General features: G+C 34.2%; 2 protein-coding genes across 2 annotated transcripts in view; one reads left to right on the top strand and one right to left on the bottom strand.

Annotated features, from left to right (window-relative positions):
• Positions 1-16,573, bottom strand: part of LOC149421630 (uncharacterized) — a 176,954-nt gene extending 160,381 nt beyond the window's left edge. Inside the window, exons 1-4 of the mRNA XM_089634952.1 lie at positions 16,235-16,573; positions 13,924-14,118; positions 10,800-11,388; positions 9,480-9,527 (exon numbers count right to left, since the gene is read on the bottom strand). Of these exons, the coding sequence (XP_089491078.1) occupies positions 9,480-9,527; positions 10,800-11,388; positions 13,924-14,118; positions 16,235-16,435 (1,033 nt within the window). The 5' untranslated portion in view covers positions 16,436-16,573. The remainder of the gene's footprint in view (positions 1-9,479; positions 9,528-10,799; positions 11,389-13,923; positions 14,119-16,234) is intronic.
• Positions 16,574-16,854: 281 nt separating this feature from the next.
• LOC149421629 (SOSS complex subunit C homolog) lies at positions 16,855-17,636 on the top strand. The gene is made up of 3 exons (XM_089634465.1): positions 16,855-17,064; positions 17,199-17,362; positions 17,478-17,636. The coding sequence occupies exons 1-3, from the start codon at positions 17,034-17,036 to the stop codon at positions 17,634-17,636; spliced, it is 354 nt and encodes a 117-aa protein (XP_089490591.1). The 5' UTR covers positions 16,855-17,033.
• The last annotated feature ends 53 nt before the right edge of the window (positions 17,637-17,689 follow it).

Genomic DNA, 17,689 nt, shown 5'->3' with positions numbered 1-17,689 from the left:
AAAAACAATGGTTGGCATAATTATTCCGCGTTCTTGAGGAGTATAGCGGTCCATACTTTTTCATCGTGTTGTTTTATTATCTTCCTTTTTGTGTAACAAATAGAGATAATGATATCCTCACTGGGATCTCCCGTGCTGAGGATTACATTTATATATTATTAAAATGAATAATACCAAGTAATTATAAATTTATTATCTACATAGTGTGTTTTTCTTAAATAATTGTAAATATATTACATGGTGTTTCTTAGTACAGTTGAATGGTTTCGGTTTCAGTCAGCATTTAGTGTCAGTATATTTTCTATTTCTAATCTCCTTATGTTTTGTATCAACTATTTTATTTGAGATATAAATGTTATAATACTGTCGGAGTTTTGAATGAGAGTGGGATTTAATTTGAGCTTTTTTGCCCAAATGTTGAATGTTGTAGTTGCTTGTTGGATATGCTTATGACCCTGAGATCTAGTGTTTCTAATATAATGAAGGCCATTACGACAACTAAGACCGGTAAATCTCCGGGACATGATAGTCTAAGTATTGAAAACATAAGGTACGCAAGTAGATACATACCTAAACTACTAAACATACTGATCAACGCAATCCTTAAACATAACCATATATCGGGTGCAATGACGAAAACAATTATAACTCAAATCCTGAAATCGGGGCCCGACATGACCAACTCCAGCAATTACCGGCAAGTATGCTTAGCAACTATAACTGCAAGATTATTTGAAAGGGTAATTCTAAATGAAATAAACGATAAATTAATGTCTAAAGATAACCAGCATGGGCTTTAAATGTATCGAATCCACTAATATGGCAGTATACACTGCAAAGCAAATAATAGAATTTCATAAGAAACGAAAAACTACCGTATACGGGTGCTTCTTAGACCTAAGTAAAGCCTTCGACAGGATGTCATTAAACATTATGGGATAAATTGAAAGCTAGGAATATACCTACCATATATATATAAACACACTATTCCGTTGGCACTCCTAGCAGAAAAATGTTGCACGGTGGGCTAGTACATACTCCCAGCAGATATACTTGCGGCCAGGAGTAAGGAAGGAGGGTGTATGTCCCCCATCCTGTTTAATGTATTCATGGACGAGTTGTCAAGTCGCCTGGACATCAGAGCGAGCTGTCGTATTAACAATGTATGCATAAACCACATAAGCTACGCGGACGAAATGATTCTTCTAGCTCCGTCGATCAAGGGATTGAGATTACTGCTAAATATTTGTGAATAATATGGAAAACAGTAAAATATGATGTTCAATCCGAAGACGACGGAATTGATTGCGTTCCACCACGGAAAAAATCCAGATACAATTAACTAATTAATTAATTATACAGATGCTCCCGGTACACCTTAATGAGGAAAGAATAAATACATGTGCAAATGTAAAATACTTGGGGGACATTATTAATCAAGACCTATCAGACGATGGCGATATCGAACGACAAAGGAGAAGTCTAAGCATAGTGTTTAATATGATTGCTCGCAGATTTTTCAAATGCAGCAATACTGTTAAAAAAAACACCGTTCAATGCATTCTGTACCGGCCTGTATACTTGTGAGACATGGTGTCACTACCGAACTTGCTCGATGGAACGACTCCAAATCCAATATAACGACGCCTGTAGAATCATATTTGGATACAGAAGATAGAGAAGCGCATCGACAATGTTCATGGAATTAGGACTAAATAGATTTGCCGGCCTGATGAGACACCGGGTCACTGGAGCCAGGATGCGGCTAAGGTTCTCCGCCAACATGGTGGTGACCGCAGCGTACCAGCACCAAGCGCCACTCCTGAGTGAGCGCTGGGCCCAAGCGCACTCAAGACTACGCCATACATAGTTTTCCTTAGTTGCTAATTTATTTTTCTTTATCTATTTTTACATTTTCACATATCTATTGTACAATAAATGTGTATAGATGGGACGTGTGGGATTACACTAACCTCCCCACATCCTAGAATAAAAATTATTTTTATTTTTATTATAATATATGTGTTAGTTTTCATTTCTGTTTTGTATTTATGAATAAACGGAGTATTGTTTTGGAATAGAGTTATTGATTTGACACAATGAGTGTGGCATGCCGATATGTATAGGCTGGGCCATAGAAAACGGTTCCATACTAACTCAACACAATGAAAATTCAACACACCTTTAAAAAGTAATATAGTTATTAAAAGGGATGAAAAAAAACTAACCTGTAAACCTAACCTATTTAACCTAGTTTTTGTTTCATCACTTTTCATGACTTTGGATCACGTTTTAAAGGTGTGTTCAATTGTCATTTGGATGAGTAATCCAGTCAGTTTTTTTTTGTACTGGTAACCCCGAAATCTCGGAAGGGACATCCGTAAAACACAGATAAATTTATACACCTGTATCTTTATTTTCTTAAATAGCCGTTTGGTGTTTGATTATGACAACATGGATAGACAGATTCATCCATGAAATTATACGTAATATTTTAATGTGACCCTAAAACAAAATTAAAAAGCTTTCGGTAAGAAGATTGCCCCTTTAACCAGAGGTAATGGAGTAAAAATTCTATTGACACCTGAAAAAAAGTAAATCCAAACCAATTATACAAAAGATTGTACCTTTATTTCATCTTAATCATTACAAGAATACATTACATCATAATTATATTTATAAGTTTGGTATTACGCAGCCATTTGAGTATTTATATTGGCAAATAACGACTATAAACTAGTAGGAAATGTAAACATAGTATTTATGCGTATGATATCGTATTTATGATTTTCTAAACCAGAAAGTTAGTACTTGCATCTAAATAAGTACATTCCATGACAAATTTAAATTTTATATTGAATACTTCGGCGGAAGTATTTATGAAAATAAAGTTTATTGCACCATGGTATAATGTCTATTTTAATGCTAAATGCGAATCGATATACTGCTCAGAATCAACTGTACAATCAGATTTATGAAATAAGACTTAGGACGGGTTGTTTCGGAGAATTTGAATAATTCATCAAATTTCAACGTTCATTTACGGGTTCTATGAAAGACTTATTCAAGTTCTGTTTTTATATCATTGTAGGTTAGTTGCTTGACAAAACTGAAATAAAAAAAGAACTTGAAAAAATCTTTCACAGAACTTGAAAATGAACGTTGAAATTTGATGAATTGTTCAGATTCTCCGAAACAACCCGTCCTTAATCTTTATCAATTTTCTTACAATTCCACCATTTTCTTCACAACATTCACAATAAATTAAATAAAATAGGTAAGTTTTTTTACACACAGTATATCGGCCCAAAATATAGAATACTGTAAAAAAAATATAAAGAGATAAAATAATTAATAACAAAATATTTTCACCTCTCGGGTCCAGATAATATATTATATCACGTATCACTGGCAGATTAGAGATTTATTTTTAAATATTCCTGCTAAGCATTCAATATAATTTTTTTAACTTATATGTGGTAAACTTTTAAATGCAAAGAGAATTGGTGTTCTCTCTTTCTAAAACCGATTATATCATAATATGTCTGACCATAATAGAAAAAAAATATGTACCTATGTCGGTGACACATACAGCACAATATGACTCAACAGCTTTTGATGTTGGATGACAAATACAGCACTTCGTGGAAGTTGAATAAGAAAAACATTTAATAATAAACAATGCTAGCGCAGTATTAAGAATTTTTTTCCTAATTTTAAATCATTTTGGTTAAGAATCATTTGACAAAAAAATGTCTTCTAAGGTAAACATGTTATACGGCACAGGCATTTCATTTGTGGAGATCAATCAGAAACTAAATGCTATAAAAAATAGACAAAGATGTGCAATACTCATTGTTTTCTTGCAACAGAAATGATAAGACGGGTATTTAGAATGTAGCGTTTCGTTGCGTCATCGTAATAATTAAGGCTTCAATCATAATTACTTAAAGTGGGCAAATTAACTAGTCGTAAAATGTTAATGTAACATACGGAACGGTCAATGACTGTAATTTACTCTTGAATAAATAAAGAGAGATAGGATCACTTTTTTTAATTGCTTATTATTTTAGCTTAATGCAGGTAATCTAACATGTAAACATAATATCTTATGATTCATATAAATATTCAGTGTAAAAAGCAAACAAAAATAATATCTAAATTTTGATAGCAATACTATTTACCATGTGCCAAAAGGGATTTTTAATTAAATGAAGACCAATAAATGTTAATTTATTATGGATTAAAATAATTAACACTTTAAACTTGCTGAGATTGATTTTAACATTTTCAAAGTTAATTAAATCAGATTTGACATCTTCAACATGGCTCGGTTCTCATTGGTCTTGAATGCTGTGTGGTAATCTGTTCATAAAGGAAGGTCTCCTGCGCACAAAATGTTTTAATTTTTCTAAACACATTGTGTTTTTTTCAATCTGTTGTGGAAAACAAAAACATTGTGGCCATACACCAATGTTTCAAGGTTTTGTGAAGGTTTCGAAAAACAAACAAAAAATTTGCGCAGGAGATCCGCCTAAAGAATCAAACATTTATGTGTCAGCCATGACTGTTAAGGTACGATTCCAAGGTTAGCAGCAGACTGTAAACCTCAGCGGCAGACCGCAGACTTCAATAGAAGACATGTTAATAGTTATTATTATTATAACATTTAGTATTGAGTCAGCGGTTTGCCGCTGCAGTTTGCTGTCTGCCACCGACTTCGGAATCATACCTTTGAGTTAAATACTAAAACTGCTTGAATATTTTATTCATGTTTATAAAGTGGTATAAAATGCATTTTGAAAATAAAACTAAACTAAAATTTTTGAATTGTGTTAATTACTATTATGTACTGCATTGAAAGTTACATCTTTATTAATAAGTTCTATGTAGGCATTTGTAGTGAGTTCAATTAACTGAGATATTTAAGTATGTATTGTCTTGGATTAATAAAATTTAAATATTTATCAGTGTAATAATGTATATATAAAAAGAATCTATTTCATGTGTATTATAAAATAAATCCGGCATTTGATAAACATCTTTTGTCATAATAAGTAAAGCTATGAGGACAATAATATAAATATGGCACTGTTATTAAAAATATTTCACAAATACACAGGCATTTCAGAGGTAATGTGGTAAATGAATATACAGTAACACCCCCACTTACGCAACATATAACATACGTTAACATATAACTTACGTAACGTACAACTTAGGTAACGTACAACTTACGCAATGTACAACTTACGTAACGTACAATTTACGTAATGTACAACTTAAGTACCATACAACTTACGTAACGTACAAATTTTCAGATAGGCAAAAGGGAAATTTCGAAAATTAGAATAAAAATCTGAGTAGAGCTACATAAAATTTTTCACCCAATTATCTATTTCAAACATCCAATACTCAAGCGCGCTTGCTTTTATCTATTTTGTAAATATTAAAACTTGGTATGCGTGAATAATATTAACTCGTCAACTGCTACAAACCTCGTTCGGGGTTATTCAACTTGCGTAAAATGCAAGTAACTTAAAGGTTTACGGAATGCATTACTTACGTAACTAGGGGTTTTACTGTATCGTTGCTGCATTAATGTTACAAATTATTTAAGACTACATTCAATCAAGCACCATGTGTAGTATAAGTTTATTGTTTAATTAAATTATTTGCAATTATTAGAGTTTAAACAAGCTTACATAATTATTAGGCACTATTACGTAAATAAATACATATATGTACATGTCTATTATTATTGTGCAAATTGCAGCAAAAATATACAGTGTGACTAGAAAATTGTGTACATAAATAAAAATAATAATTAGTAGGATTTAAAAAAAATGGTTCATTGAGGTTATTTATCACGCCGTTGTCTTTGTGTTATATATTTAATGTGTTGCATAGATAAATTATTCCTTGTTGATTATAGTATTATAATCCTTATATTAATGAAACTAGAAACGCAAGGTACGGTTAAATATAAAAGTTGTGAAATAAAAAAATACCTCAAAGATCAGTGTGGTTATTTTTTTATAATCAACTATATTTTCATGTGATAATATTGGGTATTTTATTTTTGACATCCAATTTACACCAACAATGATTATCAAAATTAGTTCCAACACAAGGCATTAACAATAATTATTGGTAATCTTATAATTTGGTGTTCTCCGTATACATACATATACTACTCTATACTAAATCTATTCATATCACAAATAATTGCTACAAAATATTGTACTTTAAATGTGTAAAACAAAGAACATGTTGGCTTTATGCTATGTTTAAATAAGCTTTAGTTAATTTACATAATACGTGCCTATTTTATTAACAACTTTCACAGGTTTCATTGACTTTTTTTCATTAATATATTTCATTTTGCAATTCAGTGGAATGTTAATGATTAGATATATTCATATCCACATAATGTGTGGATAATTACCGCTTTAATTTTATGTGGTATTCAAGTTTTTTTATATAACCCTAAATAATTAGCAGTATGTATTAGTTTTATTAGATATATATTTACATAGGTACCTACGCATATGTGAAAAAATATTTTTGCATAGATAATATTACGACATCTCTAAATAATTATAATATGTAGTTCATAGGCCATGATGCTATTTTACTCGAATTTTGAATGAATTCTGCCAATAAACAAAGATAAATAAAATATTAAAAATTGTTTTTTTTACTAACTTAACATGTTCTGAAATAATTTCTAAAACTAGAAAAAAAAAAATTGTGCAAAATTCCATGCATTTTTTTTTTTCAATAAATATTACGAATAAAACAAATACTTTGGAGGACACAGCTCTATAAGAATTCAAAGCAATGTCACTAATATCAGTAATTATTATTTTATTAGCTGGAAATATAAGAAAAATGAATTTATAAATAATTAGTAATATTGCAACAGAACTTATTATTTAGTTGTCCTTGAAAGAAATAAATCACTAACATTCTCACTGTTTCTCTTTGGCCGTGTTAACAGGTATGCAGTAAAAATAATGAATTTATTTGAATTTCTTTTGAATGTGAGAAGTTTAATCAAGGCATGAACTTTGTCCATTGTTTCAAAACACCACAAAATATCAGTCCAATATGTCGATTTAATAATCAGTCACAAAAATATTATGTACCATTTGTCTTCTACATTCTGCAATTAATATTGGGACATTTTCCAATAACGTTACAACATAATACTATCATTTTATGAGTATCATCGATAATTCTCCAACTGCTGTATTTTAAATGCATCGAGACTAGTTTCACCATGTACATGTCTTACAAACTAAGGCCTACAAACTGCAGTAGCTAAATTATACAGCTTTCTTCATTTCAAATGTCACTGAGTATAACTTCTTCCATCTTTAAATCTTCTTCCAATTTGATCATATCGCCTTCCATTCTAATCATGTCTTCTTCTGCTGAGTCGCAAGACAACATGTCCCCATTGGCGATGTTAAAGTTGCTGTTTTTGCCATTAATGCACTTGAGAACACTATTGTTTTCGGAGGTGGTCCCATCGAGAGTCATAACCGGTAAGCGACACATTTTCTTGAGCGGAGGCAGTCCCGGGATTGTGGGGTTAGGTCTGGGGGTGTCAGGATTTGGGTTAGGGTTTGATTGGGGATGGAATTGGGGCGTGAATGAAGGGTTGGGTTGGGTTCTAGGAGTGTGCTGACTGAGAGTGTGACGGCGCAGGTAGAGGGGGGTCTTGAAGCAGCGTGCGCACTGCGGACAGGCCACGGGCTGCGAGCGATGGATGAGGCGCACGTGCTGGCGCAGGTTGGACAGGTTGGAGTAGCGGCGCCCGCACTCGGGGCAGCTCACGCGCTCCCTCCCTCGCCCCGCTGCTCCACACACACACACAACATACATACGTGCAAATCTCAATGTTCTCCGGAGCTCCCCACATTCAATTCTGACTATCTCAAAATCGATACACCCCAATTAAAATGAAGTTACATGGCATTTTTTGATAAAATCTATCATGGCTGACAAACAGCACTTAATTACAACACTAGTTTACTTTTCTATAGATACCATTGATTAAAAAAACATAGAGCCACAGCACTTCACTAGATCTGAACGCAGCTTTAAAAAATAAGCTGATTAATTTCAAACATGTTTAATTGATAAGTTTGTCTATCATTGTACCTTGTATTAAAATTAAAATAAATCTCTCACAATGAGTTCCCAATGCGAAAACAGAAAAATCGTATCGAGAAACTCCCACTTTTCCCTGTTCGTACTGTCTCTACATAATTTAGAGGTGTAACGATAATGAGATATTCAAAACATTATTCCAGGAGATTTAGATTTTTGCCAATAAGACTCTGCTCTTTAGTAAATTATGATTAATGATAATTATTCATTACAGTATATATACTCCTGTTTCTGTGTCATCACTCTCTTTGAGATGGATTCCCTGGGAGCATTTAGTTAGATGTTGAAATAGTTGATTGGCAAAAACTAAATAAAACAATTGGATTGCACTAGTAATGTTGGTGCGGGACTACTGTTACCTCTGATATCTCTTTTAGGGTCCTCAATTCCAAAATTTTAATTCAATTTGACTTGTTCGGCGCTAAGTGAATTTGAACAGACCCAAACAAAAAATATGAAGAGATAATAGCACTCCGGCAGCCAACAGGGCAAAATGTATTCAAAATATAATCTCTAGTATACAACAAAAATAATATAAGAAGCATATAAAATATTTGTAATATGAAAAATACAAAGTCGGTGCAGGTGTGATCCCAAGTCACAAGAAAAGCCAAAATATACAAATAGGGGCTTTAGAAAAATCAATTGCAAAAGCTTTGCGAAACATATTATTTTTTAATACAAATGAAGGCTTTTTAGAAATAGGCGAATGTAGCCAGAAGGATTTACACGGAGGTTTATTACCTGCGGAAGAAATGTCTCTCTTGAATTTACACAATATTTATATCTACTGTGACACAACTAGATTGATTATAGGAATAACATATTTGCCCTGCTGCACTGAGCCGCTCTGCACCAACCTGCCGCCAGCCATCGGCTCATCCTCCCAAAGCAAACACCAATATTGAACGCAACACTGATAACCCATATCAAATCAAAACCACCAACAGCTTTATAACTTTAAAACGTGTGTGTTAACGCGTAATCGCAAATTATTTTTAAAAAAATGCAAAATAAACACCGAGCAATTTAATAAATAAAATATCATAGTTTATATTCGTAAATAATACTTTTTTATTAAAACGACAACAAAAAAGCAACTTGTATATTTACATGTATGTATAATAATGATTAGATTACATAAAACGTAAAGGAACGATATTTGCAAATAATAAAAAAGATACAATAAGACAATATTATGTATGTATATAGAATTCTTGGATGAATTCGGTGTCACTAAGACATAATATTCTTTACGAATGTTTAATTTACTGTGAAAATGGGATTCAAAAACTTACCATCAATTTCGCCTTTAATGTCTTGACTAGTGCCAGCCCCAGCGTCACCTGAAAAAATGACATTTGTGAAATGTTTGCAAGACAATAATAATATTAACACGTAGATCAATTTTAGGAGATATTTCTCCCAGATGTCAAACACTCCTAGTATCTTTTTGGGAAATATTTCTCCCAGCCTGACATGGACTCTGATTTTGTATTATGGTGAGATATATGATTTAAGATAACCGAGCAACTCAAGATAGTAGCAATTCAACACACTTTCGAAAAGTTATATAAAGTCATGAAAAGTGATGAAAAAACAAGGTTGAATAGGTTACGTTAGGTTATGTTTATAGACCAGGTTTTTTTTTCACTTTTAATGACTTTACATCACAAATTATTATAAGTAATAATTAGTCGCCTGAAATATCCATACAAATTGAAAATATCTCCCGAGTAAAAATAAATTAAATAAATAAATTTGTTATCCTTTGTGCTATGCATAAAAACCTTGTCTTAGTTTATTAACATTCGTTTATCAAAAAATAATAACTTTTCATCACGTTTCAAAAGTGTGTTGAGTTGCCATTGTACTAAGTTGTCATGGAACCGTGATAACAGTTTTGGTAAAAAGAGAGAACATCACACTATGTATTTGCATTTAAAAGTTTACCATAGACGTTTCTGAAAAATTTGAAATCATTCTATGGAACAAGACCATTTGAAGAATGTGTAAAATTTTTCAATAAATATTTTCACATAAAACGAAAAAAAAAAAGTGGCAATAACTTTTATAATACCTTTCTCTATTAAATGTTTTTTTTTTGTTTCGTGTAAAGTGGTAATCAGTCTATACAATAAAAACCATCAGTAATACTTAAAAAACTTTATCCATGTTTGCATTAACCAAAATGTAATATTTTTAATTGCATATGCATATTGTAATATGTACTAAAATCTGAAAGAGTCTTTCACCACTTTTAAAAACAGCGAATTTATCCGAAATCGAATGTAATCCAAAAATATTTCCCGTACATTCCGCATTTTGAAGAAATATACGAGCTCTAGGGGTTAACTAGCTTTTTGCAGAACAAAGCCAAGAAAGTAATAATAATTCCAGAGCAATATATTACATTTGATGATGGACCAACATTCTATTTCAAAACATTATTTGAGATGACTAGCTGAAAAGGAAATCTGAATACCCAGGTACTATTCCCATTCCCCACTTCCATTGGCCTCACAACATCCCCCAGATAGAAATGCCATCGTTCACTGGCTCTCGGCAGTTATGAATCTTATTGGTTAATATTTTGAAATTCATATTTCTGTAGTTACCTTGTAGACTTAAGAATGGGTTGGCTAGATGTGCATTCTCCAATCCAAACATCAGTTCCGGGTTGAACGGTCGATCCTGCCTGGTGTCATCTTCACTGGTATAGTCAGGGGCTTCGAGCTTGGGCTCTATCATCTCATGCGGGAACTCCGCATGGAGACTGTTGAAGTTCACATTTCCCACAGCAAATGGATTTATCTTTCCCGAACTGAGAATGTCACTTTCGTTGAGCAGTGCAGAGTTGCTCTCAGAAAGATTGTAGGAGTAGTTTTCGTCATTTTGGTTGTTGGCTAGGATGTTTTCTTTTAATCTAAGAGCGTCATCCTTTAATTCACAGTTATTATTGCTAGATCCAGGTAGAGCGGCAGAATAGAATCCTTTATCAGGGATACCATTGTGCGACTGATTGGTATTGGTTGCTTCACATTCAGCTCTGGCATTCCTCCGGCTTTGGCTAAAGTGTTTCACAGTCTTTAAGTAAATATCATTGGATCCAGCGTTTTGGCTTGAGTCTTTGGCAGGCGAAGTCTGTTGACGCAATCTCCCACACAGCAAGCTTCTTAGCTGGGATGGATTGGACTTGCTTGTATTCTGGAATAGACAAGAATAGATTAACCATGATTCTTTTTAAGACAATTTTCATCTTAGTTTAAAATCATATTCATTTGAAGATATATTAACTTCTCAAGTGCCAAAATACCAGTACCCATCGGATAGAAAAAAATATTATAACCGTTGAGGGCCGACGTCTCCTATTGGTAATCTGAAAACAGTACATTTTTACGCTCGGCACACTAAACAGGTATTAGTTGGCGGGAGCTCGGCATTTCAAACTTTAATGATTAACCAACGTTTTACTAAAAATAAAAGTGCTTAAGTCTTAGGCGAAGATACACTGTGATAATTCAGCAGATGGGAATCTGAAATATATGGAGAGATTGTAATAACATTGGCGTTGTTGTCGTCTAACAAAATTAACATTGCTATTTTGTATCAGTTTCAAAAATCTCGTAAACACATTCGAAATACATATGTATTTAATATTATGTAAGTTATGTTCAATTATTTATTTTCTATACTCTGTTCGCTAAGAATATATTACAGAATATTTAAAAAATAAGATAGTAAAAGGCTTTGCAATAAGGGAACATTCAGCCCATTTTCTGTGTGTATAAAAGAGCTAGATACATGCAATCAGATTCCACCATCAATCTATTTATATGGGTTTGAATGGGACATTTGTGTTACGTAATTAATAGAAACTCAAGCACATAGATATTCCTACTCTAAAAATACTGGGTAACAATGAAATCCATTTTACATATTATCACCTTGGTTTTACAATTGGTTGCAACTCGGCAGTTGCGCCATGCGAAAGGCGTATTTGTTATATTTTAGTTTGAATATTAAGGAGAAGGTCGCTAAAAATCCAGACCCAAAAATTTTTTTTTTTCTGAAATATCAAAACGGAGAACCAATCTGATTGACAAAGACGAACGAACAGTTCAAGGTCCACATTGGGCTGTTGCGTCATTGATTGCAATGATAATGTTAATAAAATTAAATGAAAGTAATTATCTTTGTTTAAACCACAATTTTAATAAAAATTATCTTCATGTTTCAGAACCAAAGGTATACTTTGTATCCTTATGAAGGAAAAATATTTTCATTTAATGAAATAGGATGGGATTTGATGGGATGGTCCGATGCTCTGTAGGGAACCCCCTTGTACAGCGAGGGTGTAAACTGTGCACCCTAAAGTTTAAGTTTAGACTTACGGAATTCAATACTTTGTTTGTGTGAAAGCATTATGAAACAATACAATACAATACATGATGAAAATGGTACCACATTGTGATTTTATAATAAATTATTGAAGAATGTTAACAATTTACTTAGTTATTTTGTCAAAAATTTGAATTATTAGGCTGTTTGAGCTTCCTCCTTGGTCCAACGTTTTGGCCATCAATTATCATTAAATGTACATCATCAGGGCAGACATGTATTTATTAGTATAACAATAATAATGTGTCGCAGAGTGTTAACCAGTTGTACCTTAACATTCATTGGATGTTTGTAAATTTCAATCACCTTTGTAATTAGACAAATCCAATAAATTTTCCACCTTCCCAAATAAATGGTCAGTATTTAAAAAACATTCAGCCTGGTAGGTAAGTTTTTAGATTCTCACGGCCAAAAGCATTTTTGTTGTTTGTTTTTGGGGTGTTATGACATCTTCGGATCTACCGGATCTGCCCTGATGATGGACACTGCAACGCTGTCCGAAACGTCGGCTAAAGAAGGCGTTAGCGCAACACGGCATAACACCCCAAAAACAAACAACAAAAAATTCAGCCTGGTAGTTCTATTAGGTTCTCTGTTGTAACCTATATTTTTGTTATTGTATCCCCATCATATACGAAAAGAGAGAAAGGATAACAATACTATGGGTGGTCTGCCTTATACCGGCCGGCATAGTCCAGTGGTAACGCATTGGACTGCCATTCCGAAGGTCGCGGGTTCGAACCTGGCGTGCGCAAATAAATTTTATTTGATTAATTTGTGTTATTTCACAATTAATTAATTAAAATAATATATAGTATATTTGCGGCACGTTCCAGAGTGGAAGATACTACCAGTATCGCCCTGGTGTAAGACCACCATTCAGAATTGAAACGTTGCTCCAAATGGCTTTAGCCGTGTTTAGTGACTAGATCTGAATAGCCAGGTACTTCCCCACCTTCCTCTTTCCCTTCCCCATTTACCTTCAGCCTCACAACATCCCCCAATTGGGGATGCCATAGTCTCACTGGCTCCAGACGGGAGCAGTTGGGACTCTTGTGAGGTATTCACTAAAAAAAAAAAAAAAAAAAATACCGCCGAATGGATGACGAAGTCTGCATGCTCGTACATGTTATGATACTCTTTTCAGCTTTTGGTTTCCACATTGCGAGACCATCCAAAGCATTGGCTCAAGTAGGGAGCGCAACACAACTAAATACTATCCCCTGACGGCTTACACAGATATCTTATGTCATTCATGAAGTATCACTAAATCACATACACTGTATAAAAACATGCCACATGATGGGATAGATTGCGTTAAAACAGGCTAAATCAATTTACCTTAGTTTCAGTTTTAGTTTTGTCCGAAGAATCGGTGAGTCCCCTGATCTGCAGGGCTTCAGCGGTGCGGAGGAAGGAGGTGAGCTGTGCCTGGGAGATGTTCACCTCCCCGGCGTACATGAACTCTAACAGGGCAGTGATGTGAATCAGTTCGCAGTCCCGCATAAAAATGATGGGGTGCGGGCAAGGGTTGCTCTGAAACACGATTTATATCTCATTAGTACGAAACACTTACTGTATAAAAATATTATTTTAGATTAGGTATATGTAGTAATAGTTCAATATATACGAATTTATGGAGGATATTTGATAATCCTCCTATCTCAAGAAAACCATCAAGGGAGACTCCATTATGGCAGCAAAGGCACTGAGTATAGTATTTTTAGATTAACACAGGCTACCTGTTTAGTGGCGGAGAAGTGCTCTAATATAGTATATATAGCTTAATATACAGCTTAAAAACAGAGCACGCAATGTGGGTATGTTGATTCCGTTCTACAGGTTTTTAATCGAGCCTGCTCTAAGGAGCTAGCAGCATTGATCCCTGGTGCACATGCGTAAAACTCAACGGACACGAGTGGAACACTCGTTCACAGTTGATGTAGGATTCATGGGAATGCGTTGTTTCTTTGACTGGTTTTTGTGTAAGTTGGCCCTTATGTGGACTAGCTACTGACATCTGTTTTCCTCCTTCATATAATCCAGGCCCCTTCAAGACCCGCATTAATAAATCCCTTCCTACAGCCATTTTTATGGCTTCCTTGGTCGAGGGGTACAGCTCTCGACTAGCAATCGGAAGGTTGTGGGTTCAAATCCGGTGTGCGAAAGTAAATTTTATTTGATGAATTTGTGTTATTTCAAAATTCCTTAATTTCAAATAATATATAGCATACTTGCAGCACGTGCCAGAGTGGAAGATACTCTCAGTATCGCCCTGGTATCAGACCACCATTCAGAATTGAAACATTGCTAGAAATGGCTTTAGCCGTGTTTAGTGACCAGATCTGAATAGCCAGGTACTCCCCCACCTTCCTCATCTCCTCCCCCTCCCCACTACCTTCAGCCTCACAACATACCCCAATCGGGGATTCCTTTCTCTCACTGGGTCCAAACCATTGGGAGCAGTTGGGACTCGGATATTTGTGTGGTATTCACATAAAAAAGCCCCTACCTTAACTTTCCTCACAACGCTGCCCAACCGGGTGGAAACATAGTTCCCCGTCTTAACACTGTATGGACAAGGGCACTCTTGTAAGGTGTCACATAAAAAATAAATACATAAAAATAACATTCTTTTAAACTGCTTCTTCGTGTATCTTTATTACCAGCGAGACAAACAAATATATGAGATGCACTGGCGATCCATTATTTTATTTTGTTGCTAGCTTAATGTATACTATTATAACAATTTAAAAATACAGTAAAATCAAATATGCATTTATACTACATCTTAGTAGTATATTCCGCCTAGTTTCCATTTAGATTGCATAGAAAAACTGCAGATTTCACCATTTGCGCATTCGGAACGTCAAACTCAATGCCAATGCGGAAAAGATCATTGACCCCAACGGAGTTGCTCAGCAAGGAAAGTTGATGTTTGATGAAACTTTGATCCGTCGTATCAAACGTATTACGCTAATTATGGATATTATAACTTGGAAAGTACCGACAAAACCATAAGCTGAATACAGTAAAGTAGTAAATAAGCATCCAAAGTTACAATTTTAAATTAATCATACACATGCGGGACAGTAATCAATCTTCGTACAATTGAGTGTTTTCAATATGTTAGTTTTTACTTCCGCTTGGAATCTCACTAGAAATCTTTGAAATGATATGCTGCTAACATGTCTAAAAGTTTGGCCGAAGGGGTTTCTGAATGTTAATTGATTAAAGTTCTACATAATAATAATATGGATGTGGTGGCCCTACTATCTGTCAAGCTATAAGCACACTTTCTCCAAAACCACATCATTGGAAACAGTCCAAAGTTAAGACTTCTGTCAATAGTTTTTTGACATCTAATAATACTTTGAAATTCAAATGTACAAGAATTAAAATTTCCGGGGGGTAAGATCATAAATTGCTCACATGTAAATACATTTTGTTAGAAACTAAATGTAGGATAGATATTTAAATGACTAACCATGTGTGGAACCTGATGGTGATATATTTTCTAACAAAAAACGCATTGGTCACATAAAAAAGCCACCAACCACGGGTTTCAGAATGAAAATACTATTTAAAGGTTAAGAGATTATTCCAATAATATGTGAGAGAAATATGGATAGGTACGTGAGGGTATATTAACCTTGAAAAGCTCCTTGAAATAGGGGCTGCATGCTGACAAGACGACTTTGTGCGCCTCCAGCCTGTGTCCTTCGCAGGCGAGTGTGACGTCCACAAAATCCTCATCATCGCGAAGTGCCTCGAATTGGGAAGTAATATTCGCCTGAAAATTGTTCCATCGCAAGCAAAATTGTTGCTCGCCACCCAATTCCGGCCCTTCCATTCCTTACTAACATGCCTTAAAAACGATTTTCATGAATATTAATAAATCACAGTTTTTACGTATAATATTCGACCTTTTCAATACTTTTTTTCTATCGTCTGGCCAAAAGTGTAGAAAGAAAACAATCAATAAAATGTTTTACCAATTTAACGAAAATAAAAACGTATGTTTATTTTGTCACTTTTCCAGAGTATTTACGAGCGGCTAAAAGCACAACCAAGTAATTTTTAATTGATACGCCAAAACTACCTTTAATTTACCTGTGTTCTAACGTTTATGCGGCTATATTCGTGTAGCAAGAATGTAACTTTTCCCCAAAAATTATGTTCACTCTATCTTTGATAGTGATGTGGCTGGTGCTCTGCTAAACCGATACTTTTTGACTTTCACATTTTTTCCCATAAACAATAGGTATAAAGTAATAATATATAACCTCAAAACGTCAACATCATTCAAATTTGACATTTCTTCACTTTTGGAGCCTTCCTTATTTTTGTTGTTTTGTAGTGTTCTGAATTACAATTTTTGCGCAAGAATTAGGATATCATAAGTCTTTCGTCTTTATGATTCCTTTTTAAAACGTATTTTCACCTCTCCGATGGCGTTTCCACAACCTAATGCTCAAAGAGGCAAGTAATACAGTAATAAATTGAAACAGAAACCTTGTACCGTACCATAATACAATACAAATGCCTAGTTATACATTTTTTCGTAAACCTTATTGCAATTTCAATTCTAACGTTATCAATTCTTCTCGTTTTAGAACTCGCGAACCGGAAAATACTGGAAGAACTGCAGCTTAAAAAACAAATTTTGTTGAAGCAGGGCTCCACACCTTCCATTACTAGTTCTTCTGTTTCTTTATCATCTACTCCAGCGACTACACAACTTCCCGTTTCATCTATTCCAGCAATATCGAGTAGTATGGTATGTGAATCATTCTCTTGTATAAAATACATGCATTGTAGAGAATGCTCATCCAAATTCCATTTGCTAGTTTCTCCTGAGTAGCGACTTACCCGCTTGTTTCTTATTTTTTTAGATATTACCGCAAATGGCTGATGGGCATCTTATAAACACATCACAGAGAGCTGCCTTAAACAACGCCAACACCACGTCTTGTGGTTTCTTTGTACCCCAGGATTCTTCTTTTGGAAACCAAATCCTCCCAGTTCTTCCCCGATTCGACTCCAAATCCTAACTGTTAAGTGTATGGCCGGACATTACTGAAGACTATAATTTTATGACTTTTTC

Source organism: Hesperophylax consimilis, chromosome 8 (assembly GCF_061612785.1).
Source record: "Hesperophylax consimilis isolate HC1 chromosome 8, BYU_Hcon_1.0, whole genome shotgun sequence".
Taxonomy (NCBI): Eukaryota; Metazoa; Arthropoda; class Insecta; order Trichoptera; family Limnephilidae; genus Hesperophylax; species Hesperophylax consimilis.
This window is presented reverse-complemented; position numbering and strand designations above follow the sequence as displayed.

Coding starts and splice junctions, on each gene's coding strand:
- LOC149421629 (XM_089634465.1), top strand. CDS start 17,034: ATGGCGTTTCCACAACCTAATGCTCAAAGAG. Junction 17,065..17,198: donor ACAACCTAATGCTCAAAGAG/GCAAGTAATACA, acceptor TTCTCGTTTTAG/AACTCGCGAACCGGAAAATA. Junction 17,363..17,477: donor CAGCAATATCGAGTAGTATG/GTATGTGAATCA, acceptor TTATTTTTTTAG/ATATTACCGCAAATGGCTGA.